Raw genomic sequence first — 22,890 nt, 5'->3', positions numbered from 1 at the left:
GCGGGGGCGGGGCTAAGGCGAGATTTCAATCGCTGGGTCGGGGGAAGGAGCCCAAGGCGGAGTCGCGCACGCGCAAAATGCTGTGAAAGTCGCATAGTGGCGTGAGGGAGGCCAAACAGTACGACGCGGAAGGGTGGGTGCTTGCATAACGAGGGACCCCGTATTCCGTGAACCCCCACATCTGCACACCACACCATACACGTTTTACACGTCTGCACAAAGATGTGCACGCCACGCAACACATAAATGTGACGTGGTTATACGACATCTGTCTGCTGTCCACACGTATGTCCTACTGATACTGGGCGCAAAAGGCGACTTCTGAGGGTGCAACGTCTGAGGCCCAGCGGGGAGGGAGGACACGGACTTCAAAGTGAGTGCGTAGTGTGCTTGAGTGTTTGGGTAGGGGCAGGGAGGTGGGGTAGAGGGTTGAGGGGGGAGGAGCTAGGCCAGACCTCCCATTGACCTAGTGCAGATGTACACAGCCTCCTGGGGCCGGTATCCAGAGGTCGTTGGCAGCAGCTCAGACTCTAGCCAGAGCCAGCTTTGCCATCAATGCTGTGTGGTCTTGACCAAACCTCTGGTGCCCTTTTTGCTTCATTCTCCTCATCTATAGGTCGGAGGAGGGGCTCCTCTAGCCTGTTGAACCTGAGCTTTTGGTCCATGACCTGGGGCACTCAAAAACTACAAGGCAATCACGACCTCTTGTAAAGCTAAATCTTCATGGAAGCAGACTCTGGATTCTCACAACCACCCTGAGATGTCAGATTATACCTCACTTTACAAGCGAAAAAAATGAGGCACAGAGAAGTCAATGGCCTTGTGATGCTAGGCGGTAGAACCCGAGTTCTTTACATTACACTGCCCTTCGAGGAAGAATTTTAGCAGAGTAGAGAATGACATGCTAAATTCTCAAACTGGCTTGGTGGGAATGTAACTTGGGAGGCTCCATCAAAACTTGAAGTCACTGCTGCTGGCATTAAAACAACACGGAGAAGGATGTCCATTGCAGCATCATATGCCAAAACAATATAACTGAGTCATTGAGATGTACATCAGTAGGGAAGTGGCTAACTAAACTGATATATATATATATATATATATATATATATATATATATATATATATATACACATATATATATACACATATATATGTATATATATATGTGTATATACACATATATGTATATATATGTGTGTATATATATAAAAGAATGCGTTTAAAATTCAGAAGTATGTTATATCCCTGTATGCTGATTTAGAAGGAGCTGTAAGAGAAAAAAGGCAGGTGTAAACTGTACTAGTATGTAAAAACAAATAAAAGAAACATTGGTCATACCAAAAAGAACATTCCTGGAAAGATAAACAAAAATTATCAATAATACCTAATACAGGGAGAGGCTCAGGGTTAAGGGGGACGTTTACTTCTTACCATGCATGGCAAACATTAAAGATGTAGATAGGCTATGAGGCACCTTGGTGGCTCGATTAAGTGTCTGACTCTTAATTTTGGCTCAGGCCATGCTCTCACAGTTTGTGAGTTCGGGCCCAGAGTATGGGCTGATGGCATGGAGCCTGCTTGGGATTCTCTGCTCCTCCCCAGCTCTCTCTCTCAACATAAATAACTTTTTTTAAAAAAAAGATGTAGATAGTTTGGATTATATGTGGATAGGATACGTTTAGGAAAGGTTAGTTGGGTGGCTGGCCTAGAATAGCATGGGAATAGACCTAGAAAAAACTTCTGGCGTTGGTGAGGATTAATCTTAGTCAATCTAAAATGTTTGAATTGGAATAAAATCCAACCTGACTAAGACTTGTTCTTATATTAAAAAACTACTTGGAGGGATTTGTTTTTGGTGAACAAAGAGGGGTGGGGCAGATCGTGAGGGGTGTGGGAAAGACAGAGGCAGAGAAAGCCACCTGGATGACAACATGAAAAAGATTTTTAGTCTGGAAAATCCAAGTTACAGGAAGAACAAGGGCAGGGAAGCCCCTAAGAAATTTCCTATCGGGGTGATAGGCGGATAGGTTTCTGTGAACAATGTCAGTCAACAACAAATGATTATCTTTGCTCATTGTGTTATCCCCAAACCTTTGGCTTCAGTGCGATCTACCTAGGTTTTTGTCAGGGGCGGGAGTGACAGTTCTGGGATGGTGATCTGGGAGGAGGCCATTGTTCAGAGCCTGGTACACGGCTCGGAAGTATGAGGGGCCTCAGGGGAGTAGGCCAACTTGGGAGAATGTCAGCAACTGCCATTCCCATCACTGAGGGTGAGGATGTTCAGATATATTGAACTGGCTGCTGGTGGACCACTAAGAGGGAGCACAGGTGGTATTTCAACAGTTTAAGCTGGGCAAGCAGGGACTGTCTCAGTTTAGAAAATAGATGTGAAAATTAATAAAAGGAAACTTGTTTAGAATGGTGACAGGGGGCCAGCAGGGGGAGCTCTCACATCCAACCCCTGATGGTCAAATGCAGACCCAAGGAGACCAGACGTACCTTGTAAATCCATATTACTTTACTATTTTACTAACCAAGCAGGTAGAAGGAAGGTTTCCTCGTCTCTGGGCAATAGCCTAGCCAATAAGAAACTGTCACAACTAATGAAATTTTAGGAATTTTAGGGCAACACAACCAGCCTGATAAGAAAAACCGGGAAAATTGTCAGAACTGTACATTTTCTCGGGTTTGAAATGTCTCCACGCCCATAAGCTACCCCTAAAGTCTCTACTGGGTCACTATATGATCAATAGGACTTCGTGCTTCTAGTCTTCTCTCCAATCAACCAAAATGAGCTTTTTTAAGAGTCCATTCCCTCAAGCTCACAACCTCTTAGTGGTTTCCTGTTTGCCTGTGGGAACAGCCTCAGTGTTTTAACATGGTTTAAAGGTCCATTCAGCACTGCTTGTGATCCTCCCCCTGGCCTATACTGACCCTTTCAGATTTATCTCATGGCTGCAGCCTCCTTCATTTCCATGTTTCAGCTCAACTGCTCATAGTTTCTCAAACTTACCATACTCATGCCTCGCTGCCTGTAATACTTTTGTCACCTCTTTGCTAATGTAATGTCTTCCATTCTTGAGATTTCAGGTCTAAGTCTAAAGGAAACCTTTTTTGACCACCTAGAGCAGGTTCGATGTACCACCTAACAGTCAGTGCTTGCAGTGTAACTTAAATGTTACTGCTTTTGGGGGCATCTGAATGGCTCAGTCGGTTATATGTCTGACTCTTGTTGATCTTAGCTCAGGTCAAGATCTCATGGTTTGTGAGTTCAAGCCCCACATCAGCTCTGTGTGACAGAGTGAAGCCTGCTTGAGATTCTCTTTCTCCCTCTCTCTACTTGTGCTCACGAGTTCTCTTTCTCAAGATAAGTAAACATTAAAAAAAAAAAAGTTACCGCTTTTGGTCAGTTTTGAGCTTTGCTGTAGGTTTTCGAACGGAACTGTGATACGTTTTAGGCACTAGATACTCATTTTCCCCCCAATAATCCTAGCAAGTAGTCATACTTTAATATTTTTTTAAAAAACAGTAAGCCTCAACATTTTCCTTTTTTATATTAAACTGACTTTTTTTGGTTGTATGATCTATGTCCATCTCACAATTTTTATATTGATGTGAACCAATATATGCAATTAAAAACCTCCTAGTAGCCACATTAACAAAAGATAAAATTACTATCTTTAGCCCAATACATCAAATATCAATATACCCCGTATACAAAAGCATGATCATTTATATGTAATCAAAATAAAAAAAAATTAGTGAAATATCTTACTTTTTTTGGTACTAGATCTTTGCTATCTGGTATTGTTAGCAGCGTGTATCAACTCTGACACTAAATTTTCAAAGGCTAAAGTGTAATAGTCCCCTAAAACAAAGTTTTAAGAGAAAAAATATTTTATATTGCCTCAGTTTTTAAATTTAAATAAAAAATTAAAATCAGATCCAGGGGCACCTGAGTGACTCAGTCAGTTAAGTGTCTGACTCTTGGTTTTGGCTCAGGTCATGATCTTACTTTGTGGGATAGAGCCCTTCATCGGGCTCTATGCTGACAGCATGGGACGTGCTTGGGATTCTCTCTGCCCCTCCCCCACTCATAGTCCCTCTCTCTCAATAAACATTAAAAACAAAAACACATCCAGGAGTTCCAGCTACAAGATCAAGCATCACCTTAGCTCTCCCACTTAAAACCCCCTTCCCTCAAAACTTTCCCTGACTGGCTCCCTTATTTAGGTCCCAGCAAAAATGTTACTTCCTGACACATCTTCTCTTCCCACCCTAATTCTGCCTTTGTATGACCTAATCACCATTTATACCATGATGCTATTTTAGTTTATTCGCAGCCATCTATCACCTTACCATTTAACTAATTACTAATTGTTCCTCTGCTCCAGCAGATGTAAACTTCATTAAAGAGGAACTTTGTCCATTTTATTCATCTCTAGAAAACTGCCTGGCACATAGTTGGCTTACAATAAATACTTGTCAAATAAAAAAAATAAACCTTAAAAAATAAGTTCCTTGGTTGTACTAGCCCCGTTTCAGCCGTTCTATAGCCACACGTGGCTAGTAGCTACCATACTGGAGACACTGTGGATAGAGATTATCTTCTCTAATCAAAGATTTCTCTTTGTCTTTTCTACTCACATTTCCTAATGTTTCTGAAACCTGAATAAGGCCAATGATGACCCTAAGTTGCTGAAGTTAATTCTGAGAGTTAACTAATACAGCAACTGTTTAAAAAGTATCCTATATTTTAAAAAGCCAAACTATGGGGCCCCTGGATAGCTCAGTCTGTTGAGCATCTGACTTCGGCTCAGGTCATGATCTTGCAGTTTACGAGTTCAAGCCCCGTGTCAGGCTCTGTGATGACAGCTCAGAACGTGGAGTCTGCTTCAGATTTGGTGTCTCCCTCTCTCTCTGCGCCTCCCCTGCTCACACACACTCTAAATTAAAAACATAAAAAAAAAAAAAAAAAAAAGCCAAACTACCATTTTCACCCACAATCCCATCCCCCATTTGTAATTTTTTAGCCTAGACACATTTTTGGAATGCTATATATGTATATGTGGTAGTGCTCTAAGAAAGAGAACTATTGCTATCTAGAGTTAATCATGCCTTGAAATCTGCTTGCAAGACTGAAATATTTGGGAGATCAAAACACCAATGTTGTCTTGTAATACCTAATTATACACACACACACACACACACACACACACACACACACACACACGACAGTGTGGCTGTGGTGGTTTAAAAATATGTCCACAAACTCTCACTATACCACCTTTGAAGAGAGATGAAGCTTAATACTCCTCCATTTGAGTTGTGGGCCTGACCTAGTGACTCACTTCTAACATAGAATATGGCACTCCAAGATTAGGTTATTAGAAAGACTGGCTTTCATCTTGAATCACTAGCTCCATGGAAATCAAACTGCTGTGAGCTGTCCTATGGAGACACTCACATGGCAAGGAACGGAAGGAGGTCTCTATTCCAAAACCTAGCAAGAAATCAAGGGCTTTCACCCAATGGTGTCTCAGAAACTGAGGCCAGGCAATGAGTGGGCTTGGAAGGGGATCCTTCAGCCACAGGCAAGCCTGGAGATGACTGTAGCCTGGGCTGAAAACTTGACTCTAACCTCAGAAGAGACCAGAGATCAGGCAAGTGAACTTCGCTTCTTCCAGCTTTTTTTTTTTTTTTTTTTTTTTGAGAGTACACAAGTGGGAAAGAAGGGCAGAGGGAGAGAGAGATATAGAAAGATAGAAAATCCTAAACAGGCTCTATGCTGAGCATGGGGGTGGGGGTGGGGGGAGGCTCAATCCCACAACCCTAGATTCATGACCTGAGCCAAAATCAAGAGTCAGATGCTCAACCAACTGAGCCCCCCAGGCTCCCCTGCTTCTTTCAGATTTCTAACCCATAGAAACTGAGATGATGGTTATTGTTTTAGGCTGCTAGGATTTGGAGTAATGTTTTATGCAGCAATGGATAATTCATACAAGGGCTTATAACTTGAAAATGTTCCCCATTGCCAAATAAAACATAAATCAATTAAGATACTTATTTTCCCAAGTAACCCAAAACTGGCATATCCAAATACCCAGTTCTAGAGATGATATACTTACTAAAACCATGATGCTACTGCTCAATTTTTGAAATTAACCCTCATTATTCTTTGGAATTTTCCTTAATGGTACCAGTTCATCATTTGTATTTGTTATTTGCAGCAAATCTGGTGGTGAATAATGAATTGTTTCATTATGAATCAAGCTTAAGGCATGCTTCTAAAGTGAAAGGCTGGTGTAGGAAAAATGCCAAGAAAAGTCCTAAGCTGGGGCGCCTGTGTGGTTCAGTTGGTTAAGTGGCTGACTTCAGTTCAGATCATCATCTCACAGTCTGTGGGTATGAGCTCCACGTCAGGCTCTGTGCTTACAGCTTGGTGCTTGGAGCCCACTTTGGATTCTGTGTTTCCCTCTCTCTCCCTGGCTCACGCTCTCTCTCAAAAATAAACATTAAAAAAAAAAAAAGTCCTAAGTATGGTTGATATAACACCAGCACAATCAAACTAAGTATGCATTCCTACAATGACTACCTTGAATAATGGTACTAATCTGAATGTGTAACTTCTGAAATTCTTCCTCTCCTGCAAGGTCAGTACTTCATAGTTGTATCTCATAGGATGGGTATATCAAACCAGATTTTTAAAAAACCATAATATACATTGGGCACTTAGTATTCTTCGTGATGATTCTATTAAAGGCTTTCTTTGAAATCAGTGGAAATGACCACTAGATGCCACTGTTGTTAAGGTTAAAAAAAAAAAAAAAAAAAAAAAAAAAAGGGATGAAAGAACATTTCAGAAACAACCTAAGTCAATTTTCATGTCATAATGAGCACCAGAACAGAAATTGTTGGATAATGTCAATGAAGAGCCAAGAACTTTTTTTCACTACACATAAGTTTATTGTGAAAGTAAATTAAACATACAAACATACAATATGGCTAATGGTGGCAAAAGCAATCTGGCAGCTTAAGGCAAGTTTTAATGGAGATGAATTTAGAAAAGATGATGCAATGATGTAATTTTGTTTAAATATAGATCATGGAAAAATATCAAATTGCATCAATAACTTAATAAAAGTTTTCAAAGCCTGCACTACTGGAGAAAAAGGGCTTATGATCTTAATGCCAGCATTAAGACAGATGGAAACAGCACTGTGCTAAATGACAGGAAGAGTCAAATATTTACAGAAGGGTGGCAATATGAACATTTAATAACATTTGATCTTAGTTACCGGTGGAATGAAAGCCCTTAGCTAGAAGCAGTAGAGGAAAATGTACCATCACCATCATGTTATTAAAAAAATTAAGTGCAGAAGTCAAAAAACCAAGGAGCTCTGTGATAAAGTAACCTTAAAACACCACTTTAAGGGCCACTTAAAAGGTGATTCCCTCAGGGGAAATTAGGGCACTGAGTGTGTAAACATGTGAACTGCACAACACCAAATACCAACCAAATTCATTCATAGTACTTAGTTACACAAGATCAGCATGGTCCGTTATGATGCATTATTGTTTATAACAATTTAAACACACTCCTTACCATGCATGACTTCAAATATATAACAAATATTTTTATTCTGAGATACAGGATATGTTTATGAATCATAAGACCTATATACAACAAAAGTCACACCTCCCTCATCAATCAAGTGTGTGTGTGTGTGTGTGTGTGTGTGTGTGTGTGTGTGTGTGTGTTTTAAATGCGATGACCTTATTCATACTTCAGTTCCTTTTCTGAATTGACCATGTCAGTTTTTCACTCTTTAAAATAATGCCATTCTATTACGATAAAATATATTTTTGCAAAAATTCAGAAATGTAGTAACATTTAATGAATGTGACCATGAAAAATATTTGTAAGGAGGTTCCAAATGACTTAGCACTTTTTTCCAGTCTTGTATTAAAAAAAAAAAAAAAAGTTGCATTCAATTTGATAGTGAGCCTATTTTAAAAATATTCTTATACTAATTCATCTCAAAAGGTTCTATTAATAGTTCTTCTGGAAAATACCATATATATAACCTGTGAGGTTTTTCCCAGAATAATTAATGAAGAAAATGTATCCTCTGCACAGATGAACATTTTCTCTCTAAGACTAATCTTTCATCACCCAGCATTGTTTTTACAAAAGCATGCATTATAAAATACACATAAAAGCAGCTATCTTAAACATGATTTTAATACAATATTACCTTGGTAGCTGATTCATCACTGTCTCCAGTTTAATATGCTGTTACATACATGAAGGAGCTCCAGTATCCCTTTCTGATTGACTTAAAAAAAAATCCCTGAATAAAACAGAAGCCAGCCTGTGACTTCTTTAGGCATTTCAGTAGAGTATTACCATCTATGGAGAGTATCTCCACACAAACTCATGATTACAGAACAGAATGTAAAACAGATCTGGGGCAGATTAGAGTTAATACCAATTAAAATTTTTTATGTTTAAGGAGGAAAGAAAAAGGAGCTGATTATCAACATTTAAAAGGATACTGCAACTTTAACAACTGTAAACTTTGTGTTAAAAGGCTGTGGCAGACAGCTCTATGCTACTAGGTCTTTAGCTTGTAAATAATGCAAACACATCAGCAGTTTTAAAATGCCATAGACTATAAAAACACAGAAACAAAACAAATAACCAAGAATGTCTATCTAAAATGAAGCTGTGTAACCAACACATCTAAAATTCCAAAAATAATTAGAACAACCAATTAGGGGGAAAAACCCTCTGAAAAAATTTTAATTTCTTGACTTGTTTTTAAATGACATAAACTTTTAAATTAAAATGGAGGAAAAGAGCTTTACAAGTGGATAGTTTCAACTCATTTAAAATAATGCCAACAAGGTAAGCTTGCATAGAAAAAAATGTCAAATTACTGGCTACATGCATACAAAATTAGAAATGCAGGTATTATAATCATAGTGCAAAACCATGGCAGTTTGTGATGTCTTGTTACTGCCTAAGGTTGAGAAATAGACTGCGGTACCTCCAGTTATCACAGTTTCTGGTCTTTTAATGATTATTTCTGCTGACTAGAAACAATGTAAATGTAAAGATAGGTGGGCACATCTACTGTGCTAATTAACGAAGTTTGAGGTCATCACCACCACCTAAATTGGAACCAGGACTAGGGTCTTGTTGTCTTCTTGCCTGCAATGACAAAATTATAATTTGGGGTCAAAACATGTTTTGAAAATCAAAGTGCTAGATAAATACAGTATAAGACACAGTAGCATTTAAAAAATGTTTACAACCATCTTTACATGTAAGAGGAAAAAGAACAATTTAAGTTGCGTATTAAATATTTTGCTAAAGTTTCCAAAAAACCAAGAATAAAAATCTCATTATATTCAAAAGAACATTATCAAAATATGTACTATGTATAAAAGAACAACAAATCCATGCTTATAGTTTTTGGACTACAGGGTTAAACACATCATCCATTTACCTTAGAATCAAACTTCCCCTTTGAGTAATAGCTGACACTTATTGAACACGAACTATATCTGGGGCACTGTTCTAAGCACTTTTCATAGATGAACTGATTAAAACCCTGTCAGCAACCTATAACATAGGTGCTACTGTTTATCTATTTTATAGTCACACAAAAGTATAGAGTCTACCAACTGTATGATTGAATAATGTAGTAGTGAATTTCATCTTACACAATGCCATCTCTGCCAACCAAGCTGTAACTAAAAATCTCTACCTCCGATAATAAAATCATTACTATGGATAAAGAATTGGCTTAAAAGCAAAAATGGGTACTCTTAGAGCTTCCACTAATAAGAACTGCTTCAAGGAGGTCACAATCTAAGAGTACAAGTAAATAGAATTTTAACTCCTTTGGTTATATACATCAAAATTGAAAGGCCAGGTTCTATTTTTCCAATGTAGAAATAATGGACATGACTGTATTTACAAATACCTTTATATGATTGCATAAATATGGAGGAAAGAAAGACAGGAGTACAACACGAAAATTTGTTATTTAACAAGTGCAATTCTTAAAAAATAACCTATCCCCCCCACCAAAAAAAAAAAACCCAAATGCAATTCTTAATGAATAAATTTGAGTAAGGGCCGGGCACCTGGGTGGCTCAGATGGTTGAATGTCCAACTCTTGATATTGGCTCAGGGCATAGTACCAGGGTTATGGGATTGAGCCCTGTATGGGACTCTGTGTTTAGCATGGAGCCTACAAAAGATTCTCTCTCTCTCCCTCTCTCTCTGACTCGTGCTCTCTCTAAAAATATAATTTTTTTTTTTAAATAAAATCTAGTAGCACCTGGGTATCTCAGTTGGTTAACCCCCAACTTCAGCTCAGGTCATGATCTCACGGTTTATGAGTTTGAGCCCTGAATCAGACTGTCTGCTGTCAATGCAGAGCCCGCTTTGTATCCTATCCCCCTCTCTCTGCCCCTCCCTGCTCATGCTCTCTCTCAAAAATAAATAAACATTAAAAAAATAATAAAATAAATTGAATAAAATTCAAAACAAAACAAAATAGGGAAAAAATTACAGTCCCTGATCCACTTACATACACAGAAGTATTTTTATAACAGTATTAACAACTAAGAGGTTAGACAATTATAAACACTGAGGTTTTCAAGTTTCACTTTAGAATAAACATTTCTAGTCAAACTGATGGCAAATTACTTAATAGATAACATCTACAACTAACAGGTCCTGCATGACACTCTCTGCCACTATTAAGTTTTTATGCAACCTAGTACCCCTGTGGTTTACATACAACATTAACTCTCAGTGTCTTTCACAAATTCCAATGTGTGTTTCCTACATAAGCTTTCTTCAGGGACTACAAATGTCAGTGGAGCACAAATGTCTGACTGTATACAGAACCTGTTTCCTTCAGCAACCATGGTTAGATGATATTATACACTGGCAACTCCATTTTACCAGTAGTTCAGGCACAAAAGCCTGAGGTCACCCTAACACCTCTTTCTCTCACACTCACCTTTAGATTCTAACAGCTCTACATTAGCCATATTCTGCATATGACCACTTCTAGCTGCCTGCCCCCACCTCTCTCACCCCAGTCTATGCCACCACCATTCTTAATCTGGATCTTCTCTGGAGTCACCTCTGATATATGCCAGTAGCTGAGACTTCTTCAAATTACCTATGCAATCTTTAGCTAAATGGAATACTGTACTATTATCACCAACTGATTCTTCATTGTCTGTTTTTGGCAACAAATCTAAGCAAAATCTAACCAAAAGTTGAAATAGTCTCATTTCAGTTCTTAACATCTAAAACAGTTGTTACAGAAAGAGCATCCTTGACCTTCAAACAAGCATCTAAACAAATCATACTTGTACTGTATGATCAAGTTTTAGTCAGAAGCTCCAGCTGTGTCATTTCTCAAGAGGGTTCTGTTTAGACAGAAATGAACCTTCCTTGTTCGTTTCAAACAAATCAAATAAAACCCAACACTAACTTCTGTAGTCCTTCTTATAAATATTGATAGGAGATTTTAACTATTTTTTATTAGCATACTGCTCACTGACTGAATTTTAGCCTATTTCTTTCAATTAGTCAGGTTAAAGTTACACTGCATGGTACAGACTGAAAAACCAATGGAATGCATATTCACCAAAAACAAAAACAAAACCAATTTGAGTTTCCATGAAGAATCAATGTTAAATGTAGTGTAAGGATGGATCGATTCTGCAAAATCAGAGATGGTGATTTAAGCATCTGGTTTCAGTCAATGAAGGTTAGAAAGGGGCTGAGCAGTGAAGAAACACTGAGAAAAATCAATCCTAATTATATATTTACAAATCACTATTAACCTACCAATAATACTTTGTGAAAAGGATATTTCAGCTTTGGTCTTGAGATAAGAGTAGTTATCTTAATAATGGGATGACTTCAAATGAGTGACAGCATGTCAGCAGCAGTCATCAGCAGCTGGAGTTCTCCTTTCTGGTCATGGCTGTGCAGAAGTTGCCAGGGATTTGTTTGTTTAAAATAAATTTTGGTAAAGGCATGAGAGGAGTAAAGTTGTTTTGCTACTTATTTGTGTTTGCAGTTTCCATTTACATTGTGAAGATGGAGTCAGAAAGATGTAAGGGAAGACACTGTGAGGGAAAAGCAAAAATAAGATAAATACAGACAGCGGGGGAAGTCAATAGCGGGAGAGCAGGAGAGGAGTAAGAGCTGGAGACTGGAATGAAATTTAATGCTCGCAGGGAAGAGGTATGGGCTGTCACATGAAGGAAATAAGCACAGAAAAACAGATTTATGTTCAGTGAAATAGCTTCCACAAGACCGGAATTCAACAATTGGATGAACTGCCTTGAGAAGCAGTGCTTTCTATTGTCGTAGTTTTTAAAACTTTTTTTTATGTTTATTTTTGAGAAAGAGAGAGTGTGAGTGGGGTAGGGGCAGAGAGAGAGGGAGACACAGAACCCAAAACAGCCTTTAGGCTCTGAGCTGTCAGCACAGAGCCTGATGCGGGGCTCAAACCCACAAACCATGAGATCATGACCTGAGCCAAAATTGGACGCTTAACCACCCAGGCGCCCCTACTGTGAGTTTTGTAATGAGGGCTCAATGTTTTAGAAGGAATTCTATGAGTAATCAGTTAGACTAGATGGTGGCTAAGAAACTCTCTGAACTCTATTATTCTACCAGCATCAAGTCCATAATTTCTAGTTTCTTTTTCCTCTGTCAATCCACATGGGCACTTGATTCTAACTTTTTATTAACAGCTATTTCAGAATAGTTTTAATATAAAGCAGATACCCACAAGCCTGTTCAGGATACAAATATGTTTTTAATATTTATAAAGAAGTAATCTAGACACTTTACTACAGACCTCCTACTACCAGTTGCTCCTGTTTTCTTTCTTTCAATATGCTATTGCCCAAATAGTTTTGAGGAGGCAGTCATGAGATGAGTCCAAAATGTAGAGAAAAAGAATAGTCACCAGGCACTGGAGTTTTCCCTACTGGCCAGGGCTGTGCAGAAGTAGCCAAGAGCAGGGATACCCAAATAAAAATGAATAAAACTTCTTGCATGATTTCCACTCTTTTATTATCAAGATCATCAAAATCCTGAAAACTCGTGAGAAAATGCCCTAATATTTCAAAATAGCTTCAACTTACTGAGTATATACTGTGTTCACACACTGTGCTTACTATTTTATATGTCTGACACCTGACTCAACGTCAGAACACAGAATCACAGAATTTTAAAGTGGCAAAGTATGTCAGAGATTTTTAGTTCAACTGTTATCTGACAGATGGTAAGCCTATGACCAGGAAGGTTAAGTGATTCCCCAAGGTTTCACAGTTAGCTGGTGGCAGTCAGAACTTTAAACTCACAATCAGCATTAATGTCAACCTAAGTCATGGCTGTTTCTTCCAACTGCTAAAGCTGGATGAGACACAAAGCAGAAATTTTAAGTGCTAGTAATATGACAGAAGGGAGTGTACTTTCTCCAAACTCATTAAAAAGGTAAAAACCAAGTCAGCAGACAATCATAAACACTCGTCAGGTAAAGAGAATGCAAGAGCTGATCTAATGGGCATGTAAAAAAATATAGTTCTGGGGTGCCTGGGTGGCTCAGTTGGTTAAGCATCTGACTCTTAATCTCAACTCAGGTCTTTTATTTTTTAAGTTTATTTATTTTTTTGAGAGAGAGAGACAGAGAGAGCAAGTGGAGGAGGGGCAGAGAGAGAAAGAGAGAATCCCAAGCAGGCTCCACACTGTCGGCACGGAACCCGATGTGGAGCTCGAACTCACGAACCAGGAGATCATGACCTGAGCTGAAACCTAGAATTGGACACTGAGCTGACTGAGCCACCCAGGCGCCCCAACTTATTTATTTTTTTAATTAAGGAAAAAAAGTTTATTTTTGAGAGACAGAGAGAGTACGAGCAGGGGAGGGGCAGAAGGAAAGGGAGACAGAATCTGAAGCAGGCTCCAGGTTCTGAGCTGTCAGCACACAGCCCAATGTGGAGCTCAAACCCACAAATCGTGAGATCATGACCTGAGCCGAAGTTGGATGCCCAACTGACTGAGCCACCCAGGTGCCCCTCTCAGCTCAGGTCTTGATCTCAGGGTCACGAGTTCAAGACCCATGTTTAGCTCCATGGTGGGGTGAAGCCTACTTAAAGTATATATGTATACATATACATATGTGTATATATACTTCTTATAAAGTATACAACTTTAGGAAAACTTTACAAATAAAGTCACATTTCAATATAAAAGAGATAGTAGAAATAATCTACATTTCTGAGCGTGGACTGGGATGGCTCTGCCACTTTAGCTATGTGATCTTAGACAAGTTTCTTATTCTCTTTCAGCCTTAGTTCCTCAAAATGGAGATACACCTTGTAAGAGTGCCTTAAGAACCAAGTGTAAAACAAATATTGTGGTGTATACTGCCTGGCATGCAGTAAGTACTCATGCTGTCATTATTACAACAAAGCTGCTCATCACTTCCCAATTTATCTATAGGAGCATTTGCAATGTTAAAAAAAAACACAACAACCCTGTATATCCTGCAGATAAGAGTAATTTTTAAGAAATAAATAAGGTTGGAACAGAATAAATCTTAATGGAGTTTTGCATCTCCTATGCTAGAGAGCAAACCAAGACTGTCTTTCTGTCTCGGTGTGGGAGACCGCTGATCTAGCACCCTCTTCCTCCTTGTCAATCCCCTTCTGATTCTCATTCTCAGTCTGAGTTCATATTCCCACTTCACTCTCATCTACTGCCTTTACCAGAAGACACGTCAGGAAGGCCTAGGATAGACAGATTTTTATGTTAGTTTGTCCTCACACAAAAAAGAGTGTTGGTGCAGTTAAAGTGATTTGAACACTGAAGTCTGCGGGAATTTAAAATAGTGGCTGAGATTTTTCTTCTTGGACCACACAGAATCGAAGGCTCCAAAAACATACAAAACAAATATAAAAACCACATAAAGCCTTTTGCCTGTTTTTATTTCCAAATAGTTTCCACCTAAAATTCTCCTGTGATTTGAATTGTATTAAAACTGCCTATAGTAAAATAAGCAATAATTATTTACTCGTTCTCTGACATTAAAGACAAGAATTTATTTGCTAACACTTTATAAACCAACCAGATGAAAGTATTTTCTACATAATGACAGAGAAAATCTTTCAGCACCCTGTCACCATGCAGCTGAATTAAGAACCAACAGCTTTAGAAAGTTAAGAGGCCAATCAACTTGAAGGCAGTCTCTAGACAGGGAGTATACACGAGCTGCTACCAAACAGATAATGGAGGCATCTTTCCAATTTATTTATGACCAAAGCACTCATTCTGTCCTTTATGAATCTCAATCTTATTTCACAAAAATCCCAAAGTAAGGCATTTGAATTCCAGCTGTACAGATATGTGACCTGAAGAGAACCGTCATCAGTAACACATCAACATTTTCAAATCATGGAAGGATTCTCAGGTAACAAGGTACTTGCCTCCTTTCATGTGGCAACAGACAGGAATGAGAGGCATTTCACAGAAGAAATGTCTGTGATTATTTTTTCTTTTTTTAACATCTAATTTTTATTAAAATACAAGAGAGTGCACAGATCATAAATATGTAACTTGATGAATTTCCCACTAAGTGAACACACCCATGTAACTAGCACCCAGATCAAGAAATACAGTATTACCCAAACTTGGGAAGTTCCTCTTGTGCTCCCCCCACAACCCCCTAGTCACTACTCAATCAAGGTAACTGCTATCTTAACCTCCAACAGAACCCAGAAAAGTTTAAAGCCCTTTACTACTGTTAAAAACCAAACAACCAACACCAGAATATAAAATAGCTTGGCAAAAGATCTGACTTTCACAGTCTAAAGATAGGATATGCCTGCTTTTATTGCTACTCCAGATACACTGTGAACCAAAGTGAGGAAGTGAGCCCATTTTAAATGTCAGATACTGAGCTAGGCAGCAACCTGGGAAGTAGGACGTTAGCTGTTTTACAGATGAGACTCAAAAGGATAAGTAACTTTTCTAATGTCACAAGGCAACAAATAGTGGAGCCAGGATTCAAAATCAGAGCAATCTATTACAAACCTCATGCTCATTCGACTACATCAAAGGTTTTCAAGTTATATTCTGCAAGCTACTGGGTTCCATGAAAACACCCTGGGACTACAGAAGGAAAACAGAATAATCCCTACCCCCACTTCATCCAGAACAATGCCTCTTTTATCTATTATTTGGGGTTCTCTATAAAATTTCAAATGAAGGAAGGATTTCACATTTTTAGAAAAAGCCCATATGCCAGAGAATACATATAGCAAGTTCTAGACTCTTCTAGTTGCATCATTTTGTGTTAACACTAAAAACACCCCCCCCCAAAAAAAACCCCTTTCTTTCCTAAAGAGGTAATAGATGCACATGATACAAAATTCAAAACGTATACAAGATAAACAGTGAAAAGGAATCACCCTCCCATGTGGCCCCCAGTTTTCAATTGGTTTCCTACATGTCCTACTAAAGAGAGACTATGTATATATTCAAGCAAATATGTGTATGTACTCTTTTTTTAAAAATACCCGAAGGGTAAAAGATGTTATGTACCTTTTGCATGCCATTTTATTGTACACCAAAGATTTAACAGTATTTGGATAAGGTTACTAACATAAACAATGTTTCTTCATTTTACTATAGTTTTTCATTTGCCAAATTAGTAATAATCTGCTATGACCTCTGAAAGGTAAAGAAAATATCATATACTGGGGCACCTGGGTGGCTCAGTGGGTTAAGCGTCCGACTTCAGCTCGGTCACAATCTCACGGTTCGTGAGTTCAAGCCCCACGTCGGGATTTGTGCTAACAGCTCAGAGCCTGGAGCCTGCTTCAGATTCTGTGTCTCCCTCTTTCTCTGCCCCTCCCCTGCTTGCACTCTGTCTCTCTCTCTCAAAATAAATAAACATTAAAAAAAAAAAAAAAGGAACAAGAAAATATCATATTACTAAAATATCTTTTTCCAGAAAACCAGAAAAAGAAAATACTAAATCCTACCATGAATGATGGATTGAAAAATTTCTAGGTGCACCTGGGTGGCTCAGTTGGTTAAGTGTCCAACTCTTGATTTTGACTGACATCATGATCTCATGGTTTGTGGGTTTGAGCCCCATTGCTGGGCTCAATGTGGAGCCTGCTTGGGATATCCGCCCCCCTCTCGCTCGCTGTCTCCCTCCTTCCACTCATGTGTGCTCCTTCTCTCTCAAAAATAAATAAACTTAAAAAAAAAAAGAAAACTCTCTAAATTTTACAGACAGTAAAAGAGAAACCTGCTCAAGGAGTTTTAAAACCGAATACAGGTTAAAAGACACTAACACATACCGAAACCCTTTGTAATCTTAACCTTAGACATATATTAAATGTTCATGAGCACCACCATTACAAATTTAGCACTGCAGGGCTAGACGCCTCAGAGGTTATCCAAACAGGGCTGGGACATCCCTAAGCCTCTGTACTGCCAGGATCTCAAACTTCCAAGGACCATTTACTGGGTTACTGCCACCCACGAGTTACCACTGCTCCTTGGCCCTTGCCTCTAGTCAGGCATCAGGACCACCCACTGGAACTATTATTATTCTTTTTTTGCCTCAGCCTTTTCTTTTCCAGGCAAAATGGTTTGTAACCTCTCCTGGCAGGTTTTATTTTTCAACTTAATCATCTTTATGGGTGATGTGGAAATTAATTTCCCAGTGCTAGGCTGTATTTGTAGAGACCTTCTGGTTAGGAATCTGGTTTAAGTCTTCGCTCCTCCTTCCATTAACCAACTACTTGAAAGAGCAAGTCAATTTTTCTCAGTATCAGTTTCAACTGTAATAAGAATTTTAGAGTACACGGCATAATGTCCCCTATGGATGTTCAAATTAAAAGGGGGAAACAGTAATTTTCCCTAATGTTCTCCTTTTAGGAAAAAGAAGGTAAACTGTAAGGAAACAAGCTGATACTAGGAATCTGTTATGGATTTTTTTTTTTTTAAATATATATGCACAAAGTACCAAAAGACACACATGCCCAAAACTCCCCTAAGTGACTGCCAGTACTGCAAGCTCTGCAGACAGATTTCAGTCCAGCTTTGTAGATGAAAGTTCTCTACAAGAACGGATGGTTTAATTTTTGCCATAAGAGACTACAGGATCTTAAATCATTGATGACAATCTAACCATTTTTGCTATGCTCCAGGTCATAATGCAGGGAAAGTGCCCTGATATACTTTTAGAGAGCTAAAAGGATGTTCTTCGCCAGATCATTCAATTAACTGGAACCAGCACAGTCGTCAAGCTCTTAGTGCTAAAGAAGTACTGTAGAGCTATTATTTACTGTAGGCATACACAAGCCAACCACCATACTAAGTGCTTTTACAAGCATTTCCCCCATTTAATTCTCACAATGATTTCTTTCTATGAGAAAACAAGCTTAAGAGAGATTGGCCAGCAATGGAACAGGAATCTCAACTAGGCCTGATTACAAAGTCCACGTTCTCAAATCACGGACATAAAACCAACTAAAAAACAACCTATCCAAGCAACAAGTTATTTAATACCTCTGTCAACAGAATATGTTTTTGTTCATACACAAATATAAACACATACATATAAAATTCATACACCAGAATGATTTTCTTCAAGTAGCTTTATTTATTTATTTATTTATTTATTTATTTATTTATTTATTTATTTATTTATTTATTAAGTAGGCTCCATGCCCAGTGTGGAACCCAAGGTGGGACTTGAACCCATGACCCTGTGATCAAGACTTGAGTGGAGATCAAGAGTCGGATGTGTAACCAACTGAGCCACCCAGGCACCCCTTCAAGTAGCATTAGTTATAAGAATAATCAAACTAGTATTTAAGAAAAGACAACCCTTAGTATTAACTAATCTAGAATTTTATTTAAAGCAAAATATATACAAAAACTTCCTAAATAACTGTTCCATTAATTATCAAATATTCTTCACTTATGTTTATTAAAAAAATTTTTTTTAAATGTTTATTTATTTTTGAGAGAGAAAGAGAGACAGAGCATGAGCAGGGAAGGGTAAGGGAGAGAGGGAGTCACAGAATCTGAAGGAGGCTCCAGGCTCTGAGCTGTCAGCACAGAACCCGACATGGGGCTCGAACTTGAGAACCTTGAGATCATGACCTGAGCCAAAGTTGGTCGCTTAACTGACTGAGTCACCCAGGCGCCCCTTCACTTATGTTTTTTAAAGTTTGTTTATTTTGAGAGAGAGTGTGCGAGTAGGTAAGGGGCACAGAGAGAGAGGGAGACAGAGAGAATCCCAAGCAGGCTACACACTGTCAGAGCAGAGTCTGATGAGGGGATCAAATTCATGAATGTGAGACCATGACCCAAGTCAAAGTCAGATGCTTAACCGATTGAGCCGCCTAGGCACCCCTCAAATAATTATTCTTCATATATAATGTACCTGAACAGCACTTCTTAAAAAATGTTTATTTATTTTTGAGACACAGACAAAGACAGAGAGACAGAGACAGTGTGTATTGTGTGTGTGTGTGTGTGTGTGTGTGTGTGTGTGTGTGCGCGCGCGCGTGCGCATGCGTGGGGGGAAGGGGGGCAGATAGAGGCGGAGACAGAATCCGAACCAGGTTCCAGGCTCCAAGCTGTCAGCACAGAGCCCAACGTGGGGCTTGAACTCAAGAACTGTGAGATCATGACCTGAGCCGAGATGAAGAGTCGGACGCGTAACCTACTACGCCACCCAGGTGCCCCTAGCCGAAGAGCACCTTTTATAAAACATTTTTTTTTCTTACATTCATTTAAAGACATATTGGCTTATTCCAGAAAGACTGACCAATCATGTTCTCAGACGTGACAAGATCTCTTACTACTTTAATGCCTTTGCATACACTGCTCTTTCTGCCCAGAATGCTTTCCCTAGCTTGTCCAGTGAGCAAACTCCCACTCTTCCTTCAAACCCCTGCAAGGGTATTCCCCTGTGAATTCCCCAGACAGAGGCAGACATAAACACTCATTCCTCTACAGTGCCACTGTTCCCCTTCTGAACCTCCATTATGAATGCCTGCTGCTAAAGTAGTCTCCAATTGTGTGTTTATGTATCTATTTTCCCTCAAGACTGACAGTTGCTGAAGGACAGAAACCGTGCATTTTCATCTATATATTTCCCAGTCCCTAATGCAGAATCCTGCACAACATAGTTGGGGTTCATTACTTAGTACTTACCTAATATAAACCAACAAATTATAAACATTTAAAATCTTTCCAGAGATCATTAACATGTATTATTCGACTTCAACTAACTTCTAGGCTATCCTGTAACTCTAGTTTTCAGACAGGCAGGATAGAAACTGTTTTCTGAAGATCTCCATTTGACAACTAAACACAATGTACAAAAAAAACCACTGTGATGGGTAATGTGAGGGTTAAAATATCAGGGCCCCATCTCATTGGGAATCTACAATACAGGAGAAGACACTTTTTAATTGTTTCAACGTATTGTTCAGTAAGAACAATAACAGAAGTGCTCTGGATTCTACACAGTGGAAGGGCCAGTTATAATTAAGAAGGCTAAAGAAGAGACTGACAGATAACATTTAAGTTGGGTTTTAATGAATGAGTAGAAAGGTATATTACTAGGCACGGAATAAACAGTATGAGCAAAAAAGTTCAGAAGTATAAGGTAAATGCATATTATATGTTTAAAACCTTCTTACTATTACAGATACAAGCACTCCAAAAGAAAATGGCATGGGAAGTCTGATCACAGGAATTGAAAAGCTTCAAAAAAACCAAAACCAAATGCATTGCATAATGTTTAAAATAACATTAAATTTTCATGTTAATTTAAATAATAGTGCACATATAATTTTGTGTATGGAAACCCCACAAGTTTTCTGTATGTAACACTGATTAAAACATTTTTTTAATGTGCTAAAATACATAGAACATAAAAATTACCATCTTAGCCATTTTTAAGTGCACAGTTCAGAAGTGCTAAGTATTAAGTACCATTATTTTGTTGAGCAACCAATCTGTAGAACTCTTTTTAATGCCCGGAAATTATTCTATTTAGTTCATGTAATATATTTTAATTCTATTTCTTTTGATTATCAAAGGTGAATGTGTGCTAACTTCCTATTTCTTTTTGTGTGAAATGTATACATCAGTAAGTAAGCTTATAAACTTGAAGCATAGGATGTTAACATTTGACAATATTCTTTTTCAAACACATTAGTTCTCATCTTGATTGTTTTTGTTTGTTACAGTATACTTTTTATAGAAATTGGATTTTTGAACAATGTATAGATACTTTAAATAGTAGTCTCATAATTAAAGTCTGCTTAAAGTAGGGTACAATTTTATATAGAAAAAAATCCATGTAAATTAAGTCATATCAAATTTAAATAATGCTTAAGACTAAACCTCAGTCTTCCGTTGAAGACTGAAGTGACAGGAGTAAAAGAGACACAAGGCAGTGATTGCTATAAAAACTGAAGTAATGAGTACTTTTGAGGGGAGGGACAAGGTCATAATTAGATGCATACGTGGAGGGGGTGCTGCTGGGAGAGCTGTGAACGTTTGATATTTTTGATCTGGATGGTAGTGATTAGGGTGTTAGCCTTGTAATAATTAAGCTACATATTTCTTTTGTGTAGATTTCTATATCTGTACCATAAAAAAGTTAAAAGTGGGCTACTTCAATTCTTTGAGTAGTTTGAAAACATTAAATTTTCCCCTTAGTAAGGAGAATACACAAATGGCTAAAAATTAGTTACAAAATCAAGACATTCATAAAAAAATGTAAAGTAATATTATTCCCAAAGAGTTAGTATGTATTCTAGGATAACATAAGGTAATTTTTACAAATAATCTGACAAATAATTGAGACAAAAAAGAGGTAAGATATTTGGATCAATGAATTAAGAGAATATATACATGACAGTAAATGATTTTTATGAGGATCAATGAATGAGGAATTCATGTAGAACCTTAAAATTAAGACCAAGTTTCTTTATAGCAATTACATTTAATAAATACAAAGACACAGTACAACTTTTGAAAAATGAAAGACAAAATTAAACTATTTAAAAACATTATACACAAACATGACATAGAGAGCCTGAGAGTTTGGGGGAAAGTACTAACCAGTTACTGCCAGCAGCTGTGAAACTCTCACCTCCATTTCCTCCCGATGAGACCTGTCTCTGTCTTCAAATTCACGCGTCCTTCTCCGGGCCTCTTCAAAGGCCTGTTGTGCTAATGCATCCTCCTGCTGTCAGAATACATGAAAGGGATATTTCAATTTTGATCTATAATAAAAATTTTTAATCTGTTATTTTTTGGAGGAAATGAACAGCAGAATATATCTTCAAATATCAAAACCATTTAAAAAAGCTAACACTGAAGCTACTTTTAAAAGAAAACTTCAGTTTGTTCATGTTTTACATCACACTTTGGAAACAGTAACTGTGTTCATGATCTTTCCTTTCCTTACCTCATCTATTCACCAAAATAAAATCCTGTACAAGTCAATACTTAAACCACAGAAGATCAAGAAAAAAATTTGGTATATACTTCTATAATTTGCTATTAAGACAGGCCAGGTCCTCAAATTAGGACACTAAAGCCAGAAATAGAAAAGAGAATATTAACAGAATTAATGATAAAAATGTTTGAAACTGCTGAACAACAGAAAGTAAATAAAAGTCCAAAGGATGTCACCAAGGAAAAATATTTGTAACATATAACAAATTTATCTGAATTTTCCCAATTAATAAAGATCTGCACACGAAGAAAACCCGGATACC

General features: G+C 38.0%; 1 protein-coding gene and 1 long non-coding RNA gene across 3 annotated transcripts in view; one reads left to right on the top strand and one right to left on the bottom strand.

Annotated features, from left to right (window-relative positions):
* The first annotated feature begins 110 nt into the window (after positions 1–110).
* Positions 111–19,848, top strand: LOC111558129. Its single transcript, XR_002738714.2, has 3 exons — positions 111–373; positions 14,410–16,654; positions 19,838–19,848. It is a non-coding gene; the product is annotated as an uncharacterized LOC111558129 (long non-coding RNA).
* Positions 6,947–22,890, bottom strand: part of CBFB (core-binding factor subunit beta) — a 57,272-nt gene continuing 41,328 nt past the window's right edge. Inside the window, exons 5-6 of one of the 2 annotated variants that reach the window (XM_023244834.2) lie at positions 22,260–22,355; positions 6,947–9,220 (exon numbers count right to left, since the gene is read on the bottom strand). In XM_023244834.2, coding sequence (XP_023100602.1) covers positions 9,152–9,220; positions 22,260–22,355 — 165 coding nt within the window. In that variant the 3' untranslated portion in view covers positions 6,947–9,151. Of the gene's footprint in view, positions 9,221–22,228; positions 22,356–22,890 lie in introns of both variants that reach the window. The other variant, NM_001305028.1, reaches the window with a different exon arrangement.

Source organism: Felis catus, chromosome E2 (assembly GCF_018350175.1).
Source record: "Felis catus isolate Fca126 chromosome E2, F.catus_Fca126_mat1.0, whole genome shotgun sequence".
NCBI classification, from domain to species: domain Eukaryota; kingdom Metazoa; phylum Chordata; class Mammalia; order Carnivora; family Felidae; genus Felis; species Felis catus.
Note: the sequence above shows the minus strand (reverse complement) of the source record. Positions and strands in the feature narration are given on the sequence as shown.